Here is a 14723-nt window from a genome sequence, read left to right as displayed (position 1 = left end):
AGCAGATACATTGAAATTTCGAAAAGTGCTAATATTTGCAAATTTTCTCTTAATATTGGTGTTTTTCCACAAGTTCCAAAGTTATTACCACATAAAGTGAAACATGTCAGATTTGAAAAATGAGGCTCTGTCAGGAAGGTCAAAAGTGGCTGCAGCGGGAAGGGGTTAATAATAAATTTTGTGTTACATTTCACAAAACAGAAAATTTTTCAATTGTAAATTTTTTTTTTTTAAACGTTCCCATGTGCAGATATTTTTGTTACATACATGGTTTGGTGCCCCCTGGTGTTCTTTTGATTTCTTCTCTCCACCTAATGTGTGGACTCAGTAGCACTGCCTGGATCTTCTTGTACACAGGTCACGGATTAATTCCTGCATTTGTGCAGGCCAGTTCATTAGAATCGGCGTGCTGGATTTATTTTTATGGCAAGATTGGAGCAAAATTTTTTGGTTAAGAATTAATTTAATCCTAACAAGATATCTGTGAATATACGGAACCAATTATCCGGATAATTATATTATTCTTCATTGTGTGTATGTAAATCCAGCCTATATGTGGGTGGACCCTATCACATTACAATCCTTCCTTGGGGGTGTCACTCCCTCTTTATGATCACATGCCCGTGTGATGATTGGCTGTTTCATCCCCGATTTTGGGTTTAAATAGAGTCTATGATGCACATGTACTAGCAGAAGAGAGAAACTTGACACACAATATAATGGCGCTTAGTATGATGTTGCTGTGGTTAGTTGGCTGTTTACTCATTCAGGCGACACCAATAAATGTAAGTAAGGATGCTTCAGTCTCTGAACTGTAACTGTATCCCATGCTTCTCTTACAAGGAGAGGTAGAAAGACCTGTATTTAGTGCTTTTCTCATTCTCCCAATATAAACATGTCTCTATTTTCTCATAGAAAACAAAAGATGCTGGAAAAAGTAAGTTAAGATTTTTCTATCTATCTATCTAACCTTATTTCCATTTTTCTTCTCCCAATTAACTCTGCTAATTTTCCTTCTTTCCCTCATGCTTTTTGTTATGGTTTCCATAGTCAGTAATAAAACAGTTACTAGTAATTCAGTTCACCTATCCAATTGCCACTTTAAAGTTTCTCCATCCTCACTTGTACTAACTCTGCCACTACAAATGTATAAAAATGACAAAAATCTTAAGCTTTCTCTGCTTCTTCCTGACTCTAAAAACACATAGAAGAGTACTCACTGTATTATCAAATGGAAAACATACTTTATTTTGTCAGTATTCAACATGTTCAATAGAGGTTAGTCTGCTTTTGGGACAGATTTTTTGTTTCTACAGATGGTTATTATGTATCACGAAAATTGTTGCCTATGTGAATTATAATGATCTTGCATGGTAGATGTTATCCGTACAGAGAGAGAACAATTGCATCTTGAGCATTGTTTTTGCTGAAATTTTGAGGCTAGGATGGGAAATATCATTATTGTGCTGGTGGTTCTTATTTACAATCCAACATTGATGCCCCATTGTTCAAATTATGTTCTTGCAGAGGCGTTACTTGAATCTCCTGAAATTTAAGTAAACAAAATTCTCCCCAAAAATCGTCATAAGTGAACTCTAGTGAACGCAGTGTTTTGCTAAGGGTAAAAATGTTCTAACATTTGTGCTGCTACTTTGGTATTACATTTTAATTTCTTTATTTTTTTTAGCAATTGCCCCTTATCCTTACGCTGACAGCAGAGCAATGTTTGAAATAATTAAGGAAGCAAACAAAGGTGAGATGTGTGTAATATTTGCTAATGAAATTACTGCATTGTATTGATAAACAAAACTTTTTGGGGCAATTTTTGGGTGTTTTTTCATCATTGTGAAAATCTGTCAATATAGATCTAACTATTTGTCCTTTCTCATCGCAGACATCGCTGTCTTCCTTGTGGGTGGTGACATTAACATTAAACACTCACGTAGTGCCAAAGTATGTCCTGGGTGCCAATGGAAAAAATCAGCAAATGGAATGGTAATAGTTCCGTTTGTCGTGTCCCCTGATTATTGTAAGTTATCCCTATTATATATCTGACCTGAGATACTTGTGTCTAGAGATGAAGTTTGTCAATATTTTAAACCTAAAAACATAACTCTGTTCTTCTGTTTCCAGCTAGTTTTGAAATATCAATGTTCGATACGCTCATGAAGGAATTTGAGATTATGACCTGTGTACAGTTTGTCAATAGAAGCAATGAACAAGACTATATCAGTATAGAGACTGGAGGAGGGTATGGAAATCTATCATTTAAGCTTAACTATAACAGTGTCCACAAAAATGAATCCATGAAGAATGAAAATCAGAGGGGTTGTCTCATCACAAACAACCTCTTTAATATTATAGCCATGAGTCCAGCTACCGAGGCACCCAACAGCGCTCTTGGCTTTTTTTGTAACTCCCAGTGTGCAGCCAACTCTCCATTCACTTCTATGGGGAGTGTGGTCGTCCTGAACTGGGGTCATGGATTCACAGATCTCTCGATGGGTGAGGGCCCCAGAGTTGGGACCCTTACCTCTCAAGCATTTATGATGGGAATACCCCTTAAATTATAGTATAAGTACTCTATTAGTTTTGCAAATGTCAAAAAAATTTAGATTTTCCATTCTTCACTATTTTCAAGCTTTTTGCAGTCAGTAAATAGCAAAATTCTTCTTTCTCGCTGGGAATTTGCTACAGTGGTATGTAATCTAGGCTATCCTCTGTAAGCCTAACAGTCAAGGCTACCTACACTGATACATTGGAGCAAGGTAGATCAGAGAGTATTGTCTACACTGGATATAAGTGTAGTAAACTCCCAGTGTGAGAAGGTTCTGGTCTTTACAGGTTTTTAATCTCTAAATGTATGTTTTCATTCACTGACAGCAAAATAAGAGCTTGGAAATGGTGAGGAAATAAAATGCCATGTATGTTCAAAAAGTTGTAGAACTTTTTATTATAAATGGATTTTATGGGAATATACATTGATAGCCTATCCTTAATATAGGCAACCATTGAGTGATCAGTGGGGATTTGACCCAGGGACCCCCCCCCCCCCCCACTGATCATGTGGATGGATGTGCTGCTGTGCCTGTAGAGATGCAGCATCTTCTTCTCCTGATTATTGGGGTTTCCGGGTATGGACCTCCACTCATCACACATTGATATCCTGACCTAAGGATAGGCTATCAATGTAAATTTCCAGAAATCTCTTTAAGCTTTATGTACAAAAAAAACAGAAACCCCCTTTAATGTGGACTGTTCAGTACTAATATGATACTTGATTCTGTTATGTTTTTCAGGTGTTGGTCGTATGTTGGGAAGGTTGGAGGTAGACAGATATTGAGCCTTGATATGCCTTCCTGTATAAAATACACTCTGGTACCACATGAATTCATGCACGCGCTGGGCTTCTTCCATGAGCATACCAGGCCTGACCGGGACCAGTATATCGATGTCTTATGGCAAAATATTTCCCCAAGTGAGCACCTATATTTACATAGCCTAGACATTAGCCCCCTCAATAAAACATAAAACAATGTTGACTTGAAGGATCACGAGACTGATATCTCATTATTTTTTTTTAAATAGGGGATTACAGCAATTTTATCTTGGATGGAGGAGATACTTTTCAGCTACCATATGGCTACAACTCAATCTTACAATTTAACTCGTAAGTATATGACAAAGTTGAAAGTACACGTACATTACTGTAGAGTACCCCATTCTGGATGTATCATGTAAGCTATAGTCACACCAAATAACAAGATTATAATGATCTGTTAACCCCTTCGCACTTTGCCACTTTTGACCTTCCTGACAGAGCCTCATTTTTCAAATCTGACATGTTTCACTTTATGTGGTAATAACTTCGGAATGCTTTTACCTATCCAAGCAATTCTGAGATTGTTTTCTTTTGACACATTGGACTTTACATCAATGGAAAAATTTGCTCTTGAAGTAGGCCGTGAAAATTAAAATCTCATTTTTTATCATTTCCACAAGGACTAAATGAGAAAAAGCACTGCAACATTTGTAAAGCAATTTGTACTGAGTAAAACAATACCCCACATGTGGTCATAAATGGCTGTTTGGACACACGGCAGGACTTAGAAGGGAAAGAGCGCCATTTGGCTCTTGGAGCTCAAATTTAGCAGGAATTTTTTGGGGAGGCCAAGTCGCATTTGCACAGCCCCTGAGGGGACAAAACAGTGAAAACACCCCACAAGTGACCCCATTTTGGAAACTACGCCCCTTAAGGAAATCATCTAGGGGTATAGTGAGCATTTTTACTCAACAGGTTTTTTTCAGAAATTATTGGAAGTAGGCCATGAAAATCTAAAATTTTTTTCAAAGAAAATGTAGGTTTAGCTATTTTTTTCTCATTTCCACAAGGATTAAAGGAGAAAAAGCACTGCAACATTTGTAAAGCAATTTCTCCTGAGTAAAACAGTACCCCACATGTGGTCATAAACCACACAGCACGGCTTAGAACGGAAGGAGCGCCATTTGACTTTTGGAGCTCAAATTTAGCAGGAATGGTTTGCGGAGGCCATGTAGTATTTTCAAAGCCCCTGAGGGACCAAAACCATGCTGCAAAGCCCCTGAGGGACCAAAATCATGAAAATGCCCAAAAAGTGACTCCATTTAGGAAACTACACCCCTTGAGGAATTCATCTAGGGGTGTAGTGAGCATTTGACCCCATAGTTGTTTCATAGGTTTTATTAGAATTTGGATGTGAAAATGAAAAGTTTTATTTTTTCCAATAAGATGTTGTCGTACTGTAGCTATAAAAAAATTATTTCCATAAGGAATAAAGGAGAAAAAGCCCTCCAACATTTGTAAAGCAACTTCTCCAGAGTACGGGCAGTGAAAATAAAATAAAAATCCTTTTTCTTCAATAAGACGTAGCTTTAGCTCAAAATTTTTCATTTTCTCCACAAATAAAGGAACAAAAGAACACCAAAATTTGTAAATCAACTGCTCCCTCGTACGGCAATACCATATTTGTGGTCATAAACTGCTGTTTGGACACACGACAGGGATCAGAAGGGAAGGAGCGCCATTTGGCTTTTGGAGTGCAGATTTTGCTGGATCGGTTTATGGTCGCTATGTCGCATTTGCAAAGCCCCTGTGGGAACAAAGCAGTGGAAACACCCCAGAATTGACCCCATTTTGGAAACTACACCCTCAAGGTATTCATCTAGGGGTGTACTGAGCATGTTAACCAGGCAGGTGTTTTGCAGAAATTAGTGTGTACTCGCTGTTGCAGAGTGAAAATGGGATTTTTTTGCACAGATGTACCAATATGTGGTGCCCAGTTTGTGCCACCATAACAAGACAGCTCCCTAATTATTATGCTGTGTTTCCCGGTTTTAGAACCACCCTACATGGGGCAATAATCTTTTGCATGGATATTCGACCAGGCTCAGGAGTGAAAGAGTACCATGCGAAGTTGAGGCCTCGTTTGGCGACATACACAGTATTGGTTCACAATTGCAGAGGCTCTGATGTGAAATAATAAAAGAAACCCCTGAGAAGTGACCCCATTTTGGAAACGAAACCCTTCAAGGCATTTATTAAGGGGTGCAGAGAGCATTTTCACCCTAGAGGTCTTTTCCATAAATGATTGTGATGTGAATGGTGCAAAGTAAAAATTTAAATTTTTCCCTAGATATGCCATTTCAGTGGCAAATATGCCATGCATAACTTGTGCCACTGGAGACACACACCCCAAAAATTGTTAAAAGGGTGCTCCCGGGTATGGCGATGCCATATATGTGGAAGTAAACAGGTGTTTGGGCACACTGTAGGGTTCAGAAGAGAGGGAGCGCCATTTGGCTTTTGGAGCGTTGATTTTGCTTTGTAGTAGTTTTGTTTGGAGTTTTACTGGTATTTTAGTTTATAATGTGGGGGCATATGTAAGCTGGACAGAGTACATCAGGGGCATAGTCAGGTGGTATAATAATGTTTTAAAAAACAAAATAATCCATAAATATTTGTTACGCTGTGAAGCAATCCTCTCTGCACAGGCCGGTGTCGCACTGATAAATGTCCTTTCTTATCCTCTTTTGGTCCACACTCCGCACCTTTACAGTTTGGGGAATTTTGGTGGGAACTGTCGTCCTGCTATAATACGGGCACCCTCGCTTCCAGCAGATATGTTTGGGCCCTCCCCTTCCTGGTTCCCTAATTTTGGGGCCTTGATAAATTGCCTTTTGAAAGAGAAGAAACGTTCCCCTCGGGCCGGCACAACTGCATATTTTGCTTTCCTGACATATTAGAGCCTTAACAAATTATTTTTTTCATAGACGTAGTGATATTAGGGCTGTTTTTTTTTTCAGGATGAGCTGTAATTATTATTGGTACCATTTTGGGGTATATTCAACTTTTTATCCTATTTTTTGGGAGGCAAGGTGACCAAAAAACAGCAATTCTGGCATTTTTCTTTTTTTTATACAACGTTCACCACGTGTCATAAATTACATGTTAACTTAATCTGCGGGTCAGTACGATTACGGCGATACCAAATTTATAGCACTTTTTTAAGTTTTATAACTTTTTGCACAATAAAATTACTTTTGTAAAAATAAGGTATTTTTTCTGTCGCCATGTTCTGAGAACAATAACTTTTACATTTTTTAGTCGACGGAGCTGTATGAGGGCTTGTTTTTTTTGCAGGACAAGCTGTAGCTAGTATTCGTACTATTTTTGGATACATGCGACTTTTTGATCCCTTTTTATTCCAATTTTTGTAAGGCAAAGTGACCAAAAAACAGAAATTCTGGCATTGTTTTTTAAGGTTTTTTTTACGCCATTCACCGCGTGGAATGAATAACATAATATTTTTATAGTTCAGGACATTATGGAAGCGGCGATACCAAATATGTATGGTTTGTTTATTTTTTTCAATAATAAAGAACTGGATAAGAGAAAAAGGGCGATAGTGTTTTGTTTTATTTTATCACTTGAAACTTTTATTTTATTTTTAACAACTTTTATTTTTACACTTTTTTAAACTTTTCTTTAGTCCAACTATGGGACTTGAAGGTCCAACTGTCAGATTATTTTTCTAATACATTGCACTATCTACGTAGTGCAATGTATTAGATCTGTCAGTCATTCACTGACAGCAAGCCGATTAGGCTTCGCCCCTGGGCAGGGCCTAATTGGCTTCCATAATGGCAAAGCAGGATGCCATTGTTAGGCCTCCTGTTGCCATAGTTGCAGTCGGCAGTCCTGCGATTGCAGTGCAGAGCTGCCGATCTGCTGCCAACCACTAAGATGCAGCGATCGCTTCCGATACCGGGAGGCCAGTGTTAGGCCTCCGGTTGTCTTTGCAGACACCGGCATCCTGGCAATTTCATTGCTGGGGTGCAGATGAGCTGCAAACACCTTGAATTCAGCGATCGCTTTTGACTGCTGCATTTAAGGGGTTAATAGCGGGGATCGGAGCAAACTTCGGACCTCACCATTTCCCCAGGGTGTCAGCTATAACATGCAGCCGACACCCAGGTATGGGGGCACCAACTCAGCTTCTGGGCCGGTGTTCACCATTTGTCGTATGGATACGGCAAAAGGCGGGAAGCAGTAGCTTTCCATGAAGTATCCATACAACAAATGTCGAGAAGGGATTAAGGTAACTAACCAGGAACATAAGAATCCGATCCATTTTTTAAAATATTTTTTTTTACAAAATGATCAGTTGTGATCAGCGAGAGAACCCAGAAGCAAGTGTTCAGTTCCCCTGCAGCGCCACCACAGAGGAAATTAAGCATTACGCAGTGTCCCTTTAAATCGATAGGCTATCTGTGTAATGCATGATCATGCTGGGTGCTCCAGAGCAAAAGATGCTTTTTGTAACCACGTTTTGTAAGGCACTAAAAGGGGAACTCCCCCCACTCCATCATTGTACATGAAAAAATGAAAACCCATGAAGTCTAATCTCATTTTAAATAAATATAACCTACATGCGTTTCTTTAGGCATATGATTAACAATACCCACCTCTCATAGGAATTACTACAGCACAGGAAAGCCATCAATGGTCGTTAAATCTGACCCTACCATAACTCTTGGACAGAATGTAGGACTGGATGATTCGGATGTGAAGAAGGTCAACGCGCTCTATAATTGCAGTAAGTACTTATATTTCACCCTGATGTTATAATAGTGATGACGATACGACTCTGCATCATGTGACCGGCCCTGCTGTACTCTACGTACTCACTGTACTACTTGTGCAGAGTACAACGGGGCAGGTCATATAATGAAGATTCGTATCATCATCAAAAAAGACTGTGCAACTAGACTTCCGGTCCGCCGGCAGCGGTATAAAAATCTATGAAAATCTCAGAATCAGCACGACGGGGGACCGGAATGTATATTAGCGAGTATACCTACATACTGAAATGAGTACACTGTAAATAATTTTTGGTCCACACATAACCCCTTTAACCCCTTAAGGACAAGGACAATTTTGGCCTTGAGGAAGGAACAATTTTTTTTATATTTCCGTCTTAGCATCCCGACGCACATAACTTTTTTTATTTTTTACGACGTAGTTGTATGAGACTTTGTCTCTTGCGTGACGAGTTGTACTTTATGCAGGTACCATTTTTTGGTACAAATATATTATCGTTTAATTTATATACATTTTTATTTTGGTGAAAATGCTGAAAAAAAGCAGTTCCGCTGCAGTTTTATTATTTTATTTTTTTACACCCAACACCGATCATCATAAATAATGTTATACATTTGTTGTACAGGTTGTTATGGTCGTGGCGATACCAAATATGTCTATATTATTTCATGTTTTGGGACTTACTGTATATTTCAAAAAGTTTATTTATTCTAAAAAATTTGTATTCCTGCGTATTTTTTTGACAATTTTTTTTTATTTAACATTAATTTTTTTTACATTTTTTTACTTTTTTTTTATTTAATCCCATAGACGGATTTTTCATTTTGATTTTTTAACTGTAATGTACTGGCATATATTAATATGCCAGTACATTAGCCTGTGTACTGATTGTACACAGGCAGTTGTTAGGCCATATCTCAGCAGAGGCGTAGCTAGGTTCTCCTGCACCCGGGGCAAAGATTCAGATTGGCGCCCCCCCCCCCCCAATTTATTTCCCGACATCTCCTTCCCCCTCGCCATGTTTTCTTTCTTTACCAATCAATGAGGTGTAATTTTTTTTTCACAATTTCTTTAATGTAACTCTAGTATAAAAGCATTTCTACATTTTACAAGCGATGTAGTTCTATAATGTAATTAACATAAAAATAAATGAAAATAAAATAAATTAAAGAGGCCACACACAGCCCCCTGTAGATAGCGCCACACAGCCCCCTGTAGATAGTGCCACACACAGCCCGCTGCCCCTTTGTAAATAGCGCCACACTCCCCCCCTTGTAAATAGTGCCACATTCCCCCCCTTTTAAATAGCGCCACACTCCCTCCTTGTAAATAGCGCCACACTCCCCACCCTCCTTGTACTTAGCGCCACACTGGAACAGACCGGTCAGCGGTAGCCTACCGCTACCACTCTCCGCTCTGCCTGGTGTGACTTACCGGAGAAGCCGAGGAGGTCATTCGGTGCAGGCAGCGGCGGAGTTCCTTCTGACTAGGGTTGGTGACAGCCAGGGCCGACCTTAGCTTGGATGGCGCCCTGTGCGGGACTCTCTATTGCCGCCCCCTACACAAACCAAAAATTAACCACATATATGGACACGCTGGAACATATATACTGTACATACATAAAGACAGATATTTAGACATACAGGCAAATATACATACACACATCTGGAACATACACATACAGGTAAATATATAGACGTACAGACACATATACGCACACACACCGGCAGATAAATACACAGACCGGAACATATACAAATACATAAAAGGCACAAATATACAAGCACAAAGACACATTCACAAACAGACCCATATATACCCACACAGGCACACATGTACACAACACAGATAATGTAGTAGATGTTACCTGCTGTCCTATGTAACAACACAGATAACGCACAGTGATAACTCTCTGAGTACAGATAATGTAGCAGATGTTACCTGCAGTCCTATGTAACACCACAGATAACACAGTGATAACTCTCTGAGTACAGATAATGAAGTAAATGTTACCTGCAGTCCTATGTAACACCACAGATAACACAGTGATAACTCTGAGTACAGATAATGTAGTAGACTACAAGTAATGTAGTAGTAATGTAAGAGACAAACACATGCAGAGACACAGACAGACAGAGACACACACACACACACACACACACACACACTGTAACATATACACATACAAACACAGAGACACACACAATGTATTCACACTACACAGACATATACACACAGACACTCACCATGTCTCCTTGCTGACAGGTCAGGACGGGCTGTGGGCGGAGCTTCCTCTCTGCTTCGGCGTGTGTGTAGAGCACAGAGGCAGATGCTGGAAGGCTGCAGCACGGGAGTGGACCTGTGCCCTGACCTGAGTCTCATCTGACCTCATGTCACTGATGTGAGGTCAGGTGACAAGTCAGGTGACTGGACTGGTCCACTCCCTGGCCGTCACAGACCCCAGTCAGAACGCCGTAATTTCCTGGCTCTTCCTAAAGCTGCTGCAGGTGTCCGACATACGGGGCGCCTGTCAGCAGCGATCAGCTGCTCTTCGGTGCCCCCCCTTTCCCTACCACCGGGTTGCGCCCGGGGCACATGCCCCGCCTGCCCCCCTAGCTACGCCCCTGATCTCAGTATGCCCCAACAACAGACAATATGGTCAGACAGCCCTGGGGTCCCTCAATGGATCCTAGGCTGTCTGGCCATACAAGTTTTGGGCTTAGATCGAGTCACAGGGATTTTCTGTGATGCGATCAAAGGGCAGTCCCCCCTCCTCTTATTTACTTTGAATGCTGCAATCAGCTTTGATTGTGCAAGGAGTTAACCTCTTCTCTCCGCCGTTGGAGTGGGTCTGCGGCTGTCTATTATAGCCGTTGCCCCGCTCTTGATCACTCACGGACATGACTGTAACACAGGACGAGAATGCTCGTCCTACTGCGCAAAGTACCCGCCGCTCAGGACGAGTATTCTCATCCTGAGTCGGCATGTAGTTAATCTCTATATGTTATGTCTATGGCTGGGCTAGATCAAGGTGTGTGTAGGTCCCTGAGTAATATGGGTCCCTAGCAGGGACGTAACTAGGAAACACTGGGCCCTATAGCAAACTCTTAAATGGGGCCCCCTCAGGTGCCACACGCAGCCCCCCTTATAGATAGTGCCACCCATAGATTGTGCCATACAGCCCCCCTGTAGACAGTGCTATACAGCCCCGCCTGTAAACAGTCACATCCCACTTGTAGATAGCGCCCCCTACCACCTCCCCCTTGTAGATAGTGCCATACAGCCCCTTGTGGATATCGGCATGAAACCCCCCTGTATATAACGCCATACAGTTCTCCCTGTATATAGTGCCACACAGCTCCCCTCCCATGTATGTATTGCCACACAGCCCTCCTTAGTAGATAGCGCCACACAGTTACCCCTTAGTAGATAGTGCCACACACAGAACCCTGTAGATTGCGCCACACACAGCCCCCTGTAGATAGAGCCACAGCCCTCTTTCTTGTAAATAGTGCCATACAGCCCCCCTAGTAGATAGTGCCACAAAGCCCCCCTTAGTAGTGCCACACAGTCCCTTGTATATAGCACCACATAGCTCCCCCATGTGTATAGTGCCACAAAGCTCCCCCCTGTGTATAGTGCCACACAGCCCCCCTTGTACATAGTGCCACACAGCCCCCGAAGTAGTACAAGGAAATGGCACATCTGAGAAAGTTGTATCAGCCAGGGGGAATGTCAATCAAACATGGAAAGGTGAGTTTGGAGGCAGGACTATGTGACTCTTCAGGATAGCGGCACCACCCCATGACCCTTTAATGAGTAATTAGCATATGGTGTGCGCCGTCTAAAAGTGGATTTTATAGATTTTTGCTGCGTCTGAAAAAACAACATACATTCGGAAATATTGTCAGGTCATGTATTACCGCATGGTGGCGGTTCAAGGGGTTAAAACTACCAGACAGGTTTCCATTAAATATACAATGAATAAAAAACAATTGTATGTGCCCTGCAATTTTGTTATTATAAATATATCCTATATAATTACAGCACCAGAACCAAGCTCAGTACATAAATACAGCACTAGAACCAAGCTCATACATATATACGGCACGAGAACCAAGCTCATACCTATATATGGCACAAGAGCCAAGCTCATACCTATATACGGCACAAGAGCCAAGCTCATACATATATACAGCACCAGAACCAACCTCAGTACTTAAATACATAACTAGTACCAAGCTCTGACATATATACAGCAACAGAATAAACATCAGTACATACATACAGCACTAGAACCAAGCTCAGTACATATATACAATAACAGAACCAAGGTCAGTACATATATACAATACCAGAACAAAGATCAGTACATAAATGCAGCCCCAGAACCAAGCTCAGTACATAAATACAGCACCAGAACAAAGCTCAGTACATATATACATCCCCAGAACAAAGCTCAGTACATATATACAGCACCAGAACCAAGCTCAGTACATAAATACAGCACCAGAATCAAGCCCAATACATAAATACAGCACCAGAACAAAGCTCATACATATATACAGCAACAGAACAAAGCTCAATACATAAATACAGCCCCAGAACCAAGCTCAATACATAAATACAGCACTAGAACCAAGCTCATACATATATACAGCACGAGAGCCAAACTCATACATATATACAGCACCAGGACAAAGCTCAGTACTTAAATACAGCATCAGAACCAAGATCAGTACATATATACAGCACCAGAGCAAAGCTCAGTACATATATATAGCCCCAGAACCAAGCTCAGTACATATATACAGCACCAGAACAAATACAGCTATATTTAGTGCAACCCCTGCCGTATAGGTTTGTATGGCGTAAAACTGCAGCTCCCAGCATGGCCCAAACAATGGTAAGGATATGCTGGGAGATGCTGTTTCAAAAAAAAAAAATCAAACCACCCATCATCTCGCTGCAGATCATACAATGACTACAGTGCTGATTAGAGGCAGAATAAACATTTTTATTAAGTGACTCACCGGTGCCGTCTCAGATTCTAGTTCTTTTTCTCTTTTCTTCTCCCACCAATCCAGACCTCTATGATGGATTTCTCCCGGCCACAACCCATTTCTGCAGTTTTCAGCTCAGATGTCTTCAGCTTCTCACTTTCAAAACATTTCTGCACCTATAAACGAAGATAAATTCTCAACACCTCTAAATATAAAAGTGCCATACACTGCACCTCTAACTATAAGAGCGCCATACACTGTGTCCCTGATTATTATAGTATCATACACTGTGTACCACATACACATCATGCCCCCTGTAGTTAGTGCCCCCATAGCCCCCCTGTAGATAGTAACCCCCATAGAGCCTCTGTAGATAGTGCCCTACATAAAAGCCCCTGTAGATAGTGCCCCACATACAGCCCTCTGTATATAGTGCCCAAATATGGACTCTAGAGCTGCAATGCAATAGTGCTAACCACTGAGCCACCGTGCTGACCTACATATAGATAGTGCCACACAGCTAACCCACCCCTGTATATAGTGTCCCACATATAGCCCACCCCTATAGATAGTGTCCTACAAATAGCTCCCACGATAGTTCTCCACATATAGCACACCGCTGTATAGTGTCCCACATATAGCCCACCCCTGTAGATAGTGCCCTACATATAGCTCCCCCATATATAGTGATCCACATCCCCACACATAGACCCCCCCTGTAGATAGAGCCCCACTTTAGATAATGCTACTCAGTTTTAGTAGAAAAAAAAATGTTTACATACTCACATGATCCCGTTCCATCCAGTGGCAATGCAGATCTGCTATCTTCTGAGCTGGTCTGCTGGAGCTGAACGACGCAGGCGGCACTTCGTTGAAAGGCGCTGATTGAAAGGGCAGAATGACTTGCCCCGTCAATCAGTGCCCTTCAACCACGGAAGCGGCGTGATTACGTCATCGTGCCGCTAGCGTCATTGAAAGGCGCTGATTGGCGGGGCAAGTCATTAGACGCAGGTACAATTATCGCTATAGACGCAGGTACAATTACTGCAAAAGGGGGTGGCTGTCGCTAGCACCGGGGCCCCCTCCGGTGCTAGCGGCGCCACCGGGCATGAGAGGGTCCGTGCCGCCCAGACCATAAATGTTAGAGGCTCGGCGGCGCGGGCCCTGCAGTAGCGTCGCTACCGCCGTAGCAGCCATAACGGTTGCTAGTGGCGCCACCGGGCATATGGGGAGGGGGCGTGTTGGCGGGCAGCACGGGCCCCCTCATGCCAAGGGCCCCGTAGAAGCCACTATGGCTGCTACAGCGGTAGTTACGCCACTGGTTCCTGGGCTATCCTTTTTATTTGTGGAAGGAATGAATACTATCTTAGAAAAAAATAAAAAGCTACAGTACAGATGAAAAATGAAAATAATATAGCTACACTATATTTAAAGATTACAAATGGTATCACAATCTATCACAACAACCATGCAGCATTAAAATAATACCACCATAAAGTGCTCGGACAATGGCATAACAATGGCCAAACAACAGCATTATATTGTGCCAAAATAATATTGCCATATAATGCCCAAATAAT

General features: G+C 41.6%; 1 protein-coding gene across 1 annotated transcript; it reads left to right on the top strand.

The window, feature by feature from the left end:
* Nucleotides 1-702: 702 nt before the first annotated feature.
* On the top strand, nt 703-2055 carry LOC142760383 (astacin-like metalloendopeptidase). Its single transcript, XM_075863567.1, has 4 exons — nt 703-785; nt 916-937; nt 1688-1753; nt 1895-2055. The coding sequence occupies exons 1-4, from the start codon at nt 720-722 to the stop codon at nt 2053-2055; spliced, it is 315 nt and encodes a 104-aa protein (XP_075719682.1). The 5' UTR covers nt 703-719.
* Nucleotides 2056-14723: the final 12668 nt, after the last annotated feature.

Source organism: Rhinoderma darwinii, chromosome 4 (assembly GCF_050947455.1).
Source record: "Rhinoderma darwinii isolate aRhiDar2 chromosome 4, aRhiDar2.hap1, whole genome shotgun sequence".
NCBI classification, from domain to species: Eukaryota; Metazoa; Chordata; class Amphibia; order Anura; family Rhinodermatidae; genus Rhinoderma; species Rhinoderma darwinii.
Note: the sequence above shows the minus strand (reverse complement) of the source record. Positions and strands in the feature narration are given on the sequence as shown.

Bases quoted from the DNA above. Each gene is read 5' to 3' on its own strand.
- LOC142760383 (XM_075863567.1), top strand. From the start codon at position 720: ATGGCGCTTAGTATGATGTTGCTGTGGTTAGTTGGCTGTTTACTCATT. The intron at 786-915 runs GTAAGTAAGGAT...ATTTTCTCATAG, and splicing joins TTCAGGCGACACCAATAAAT to AAAACAAAAGATGCTGGAAA. The intron at 1,754-1,894 runs GTGAGATGTGTG...TTCTCATCGCAG, and splicing joins AATTAAGGAAGCAAACAAAG to ACATCGCTGTCTTCCTTGTG.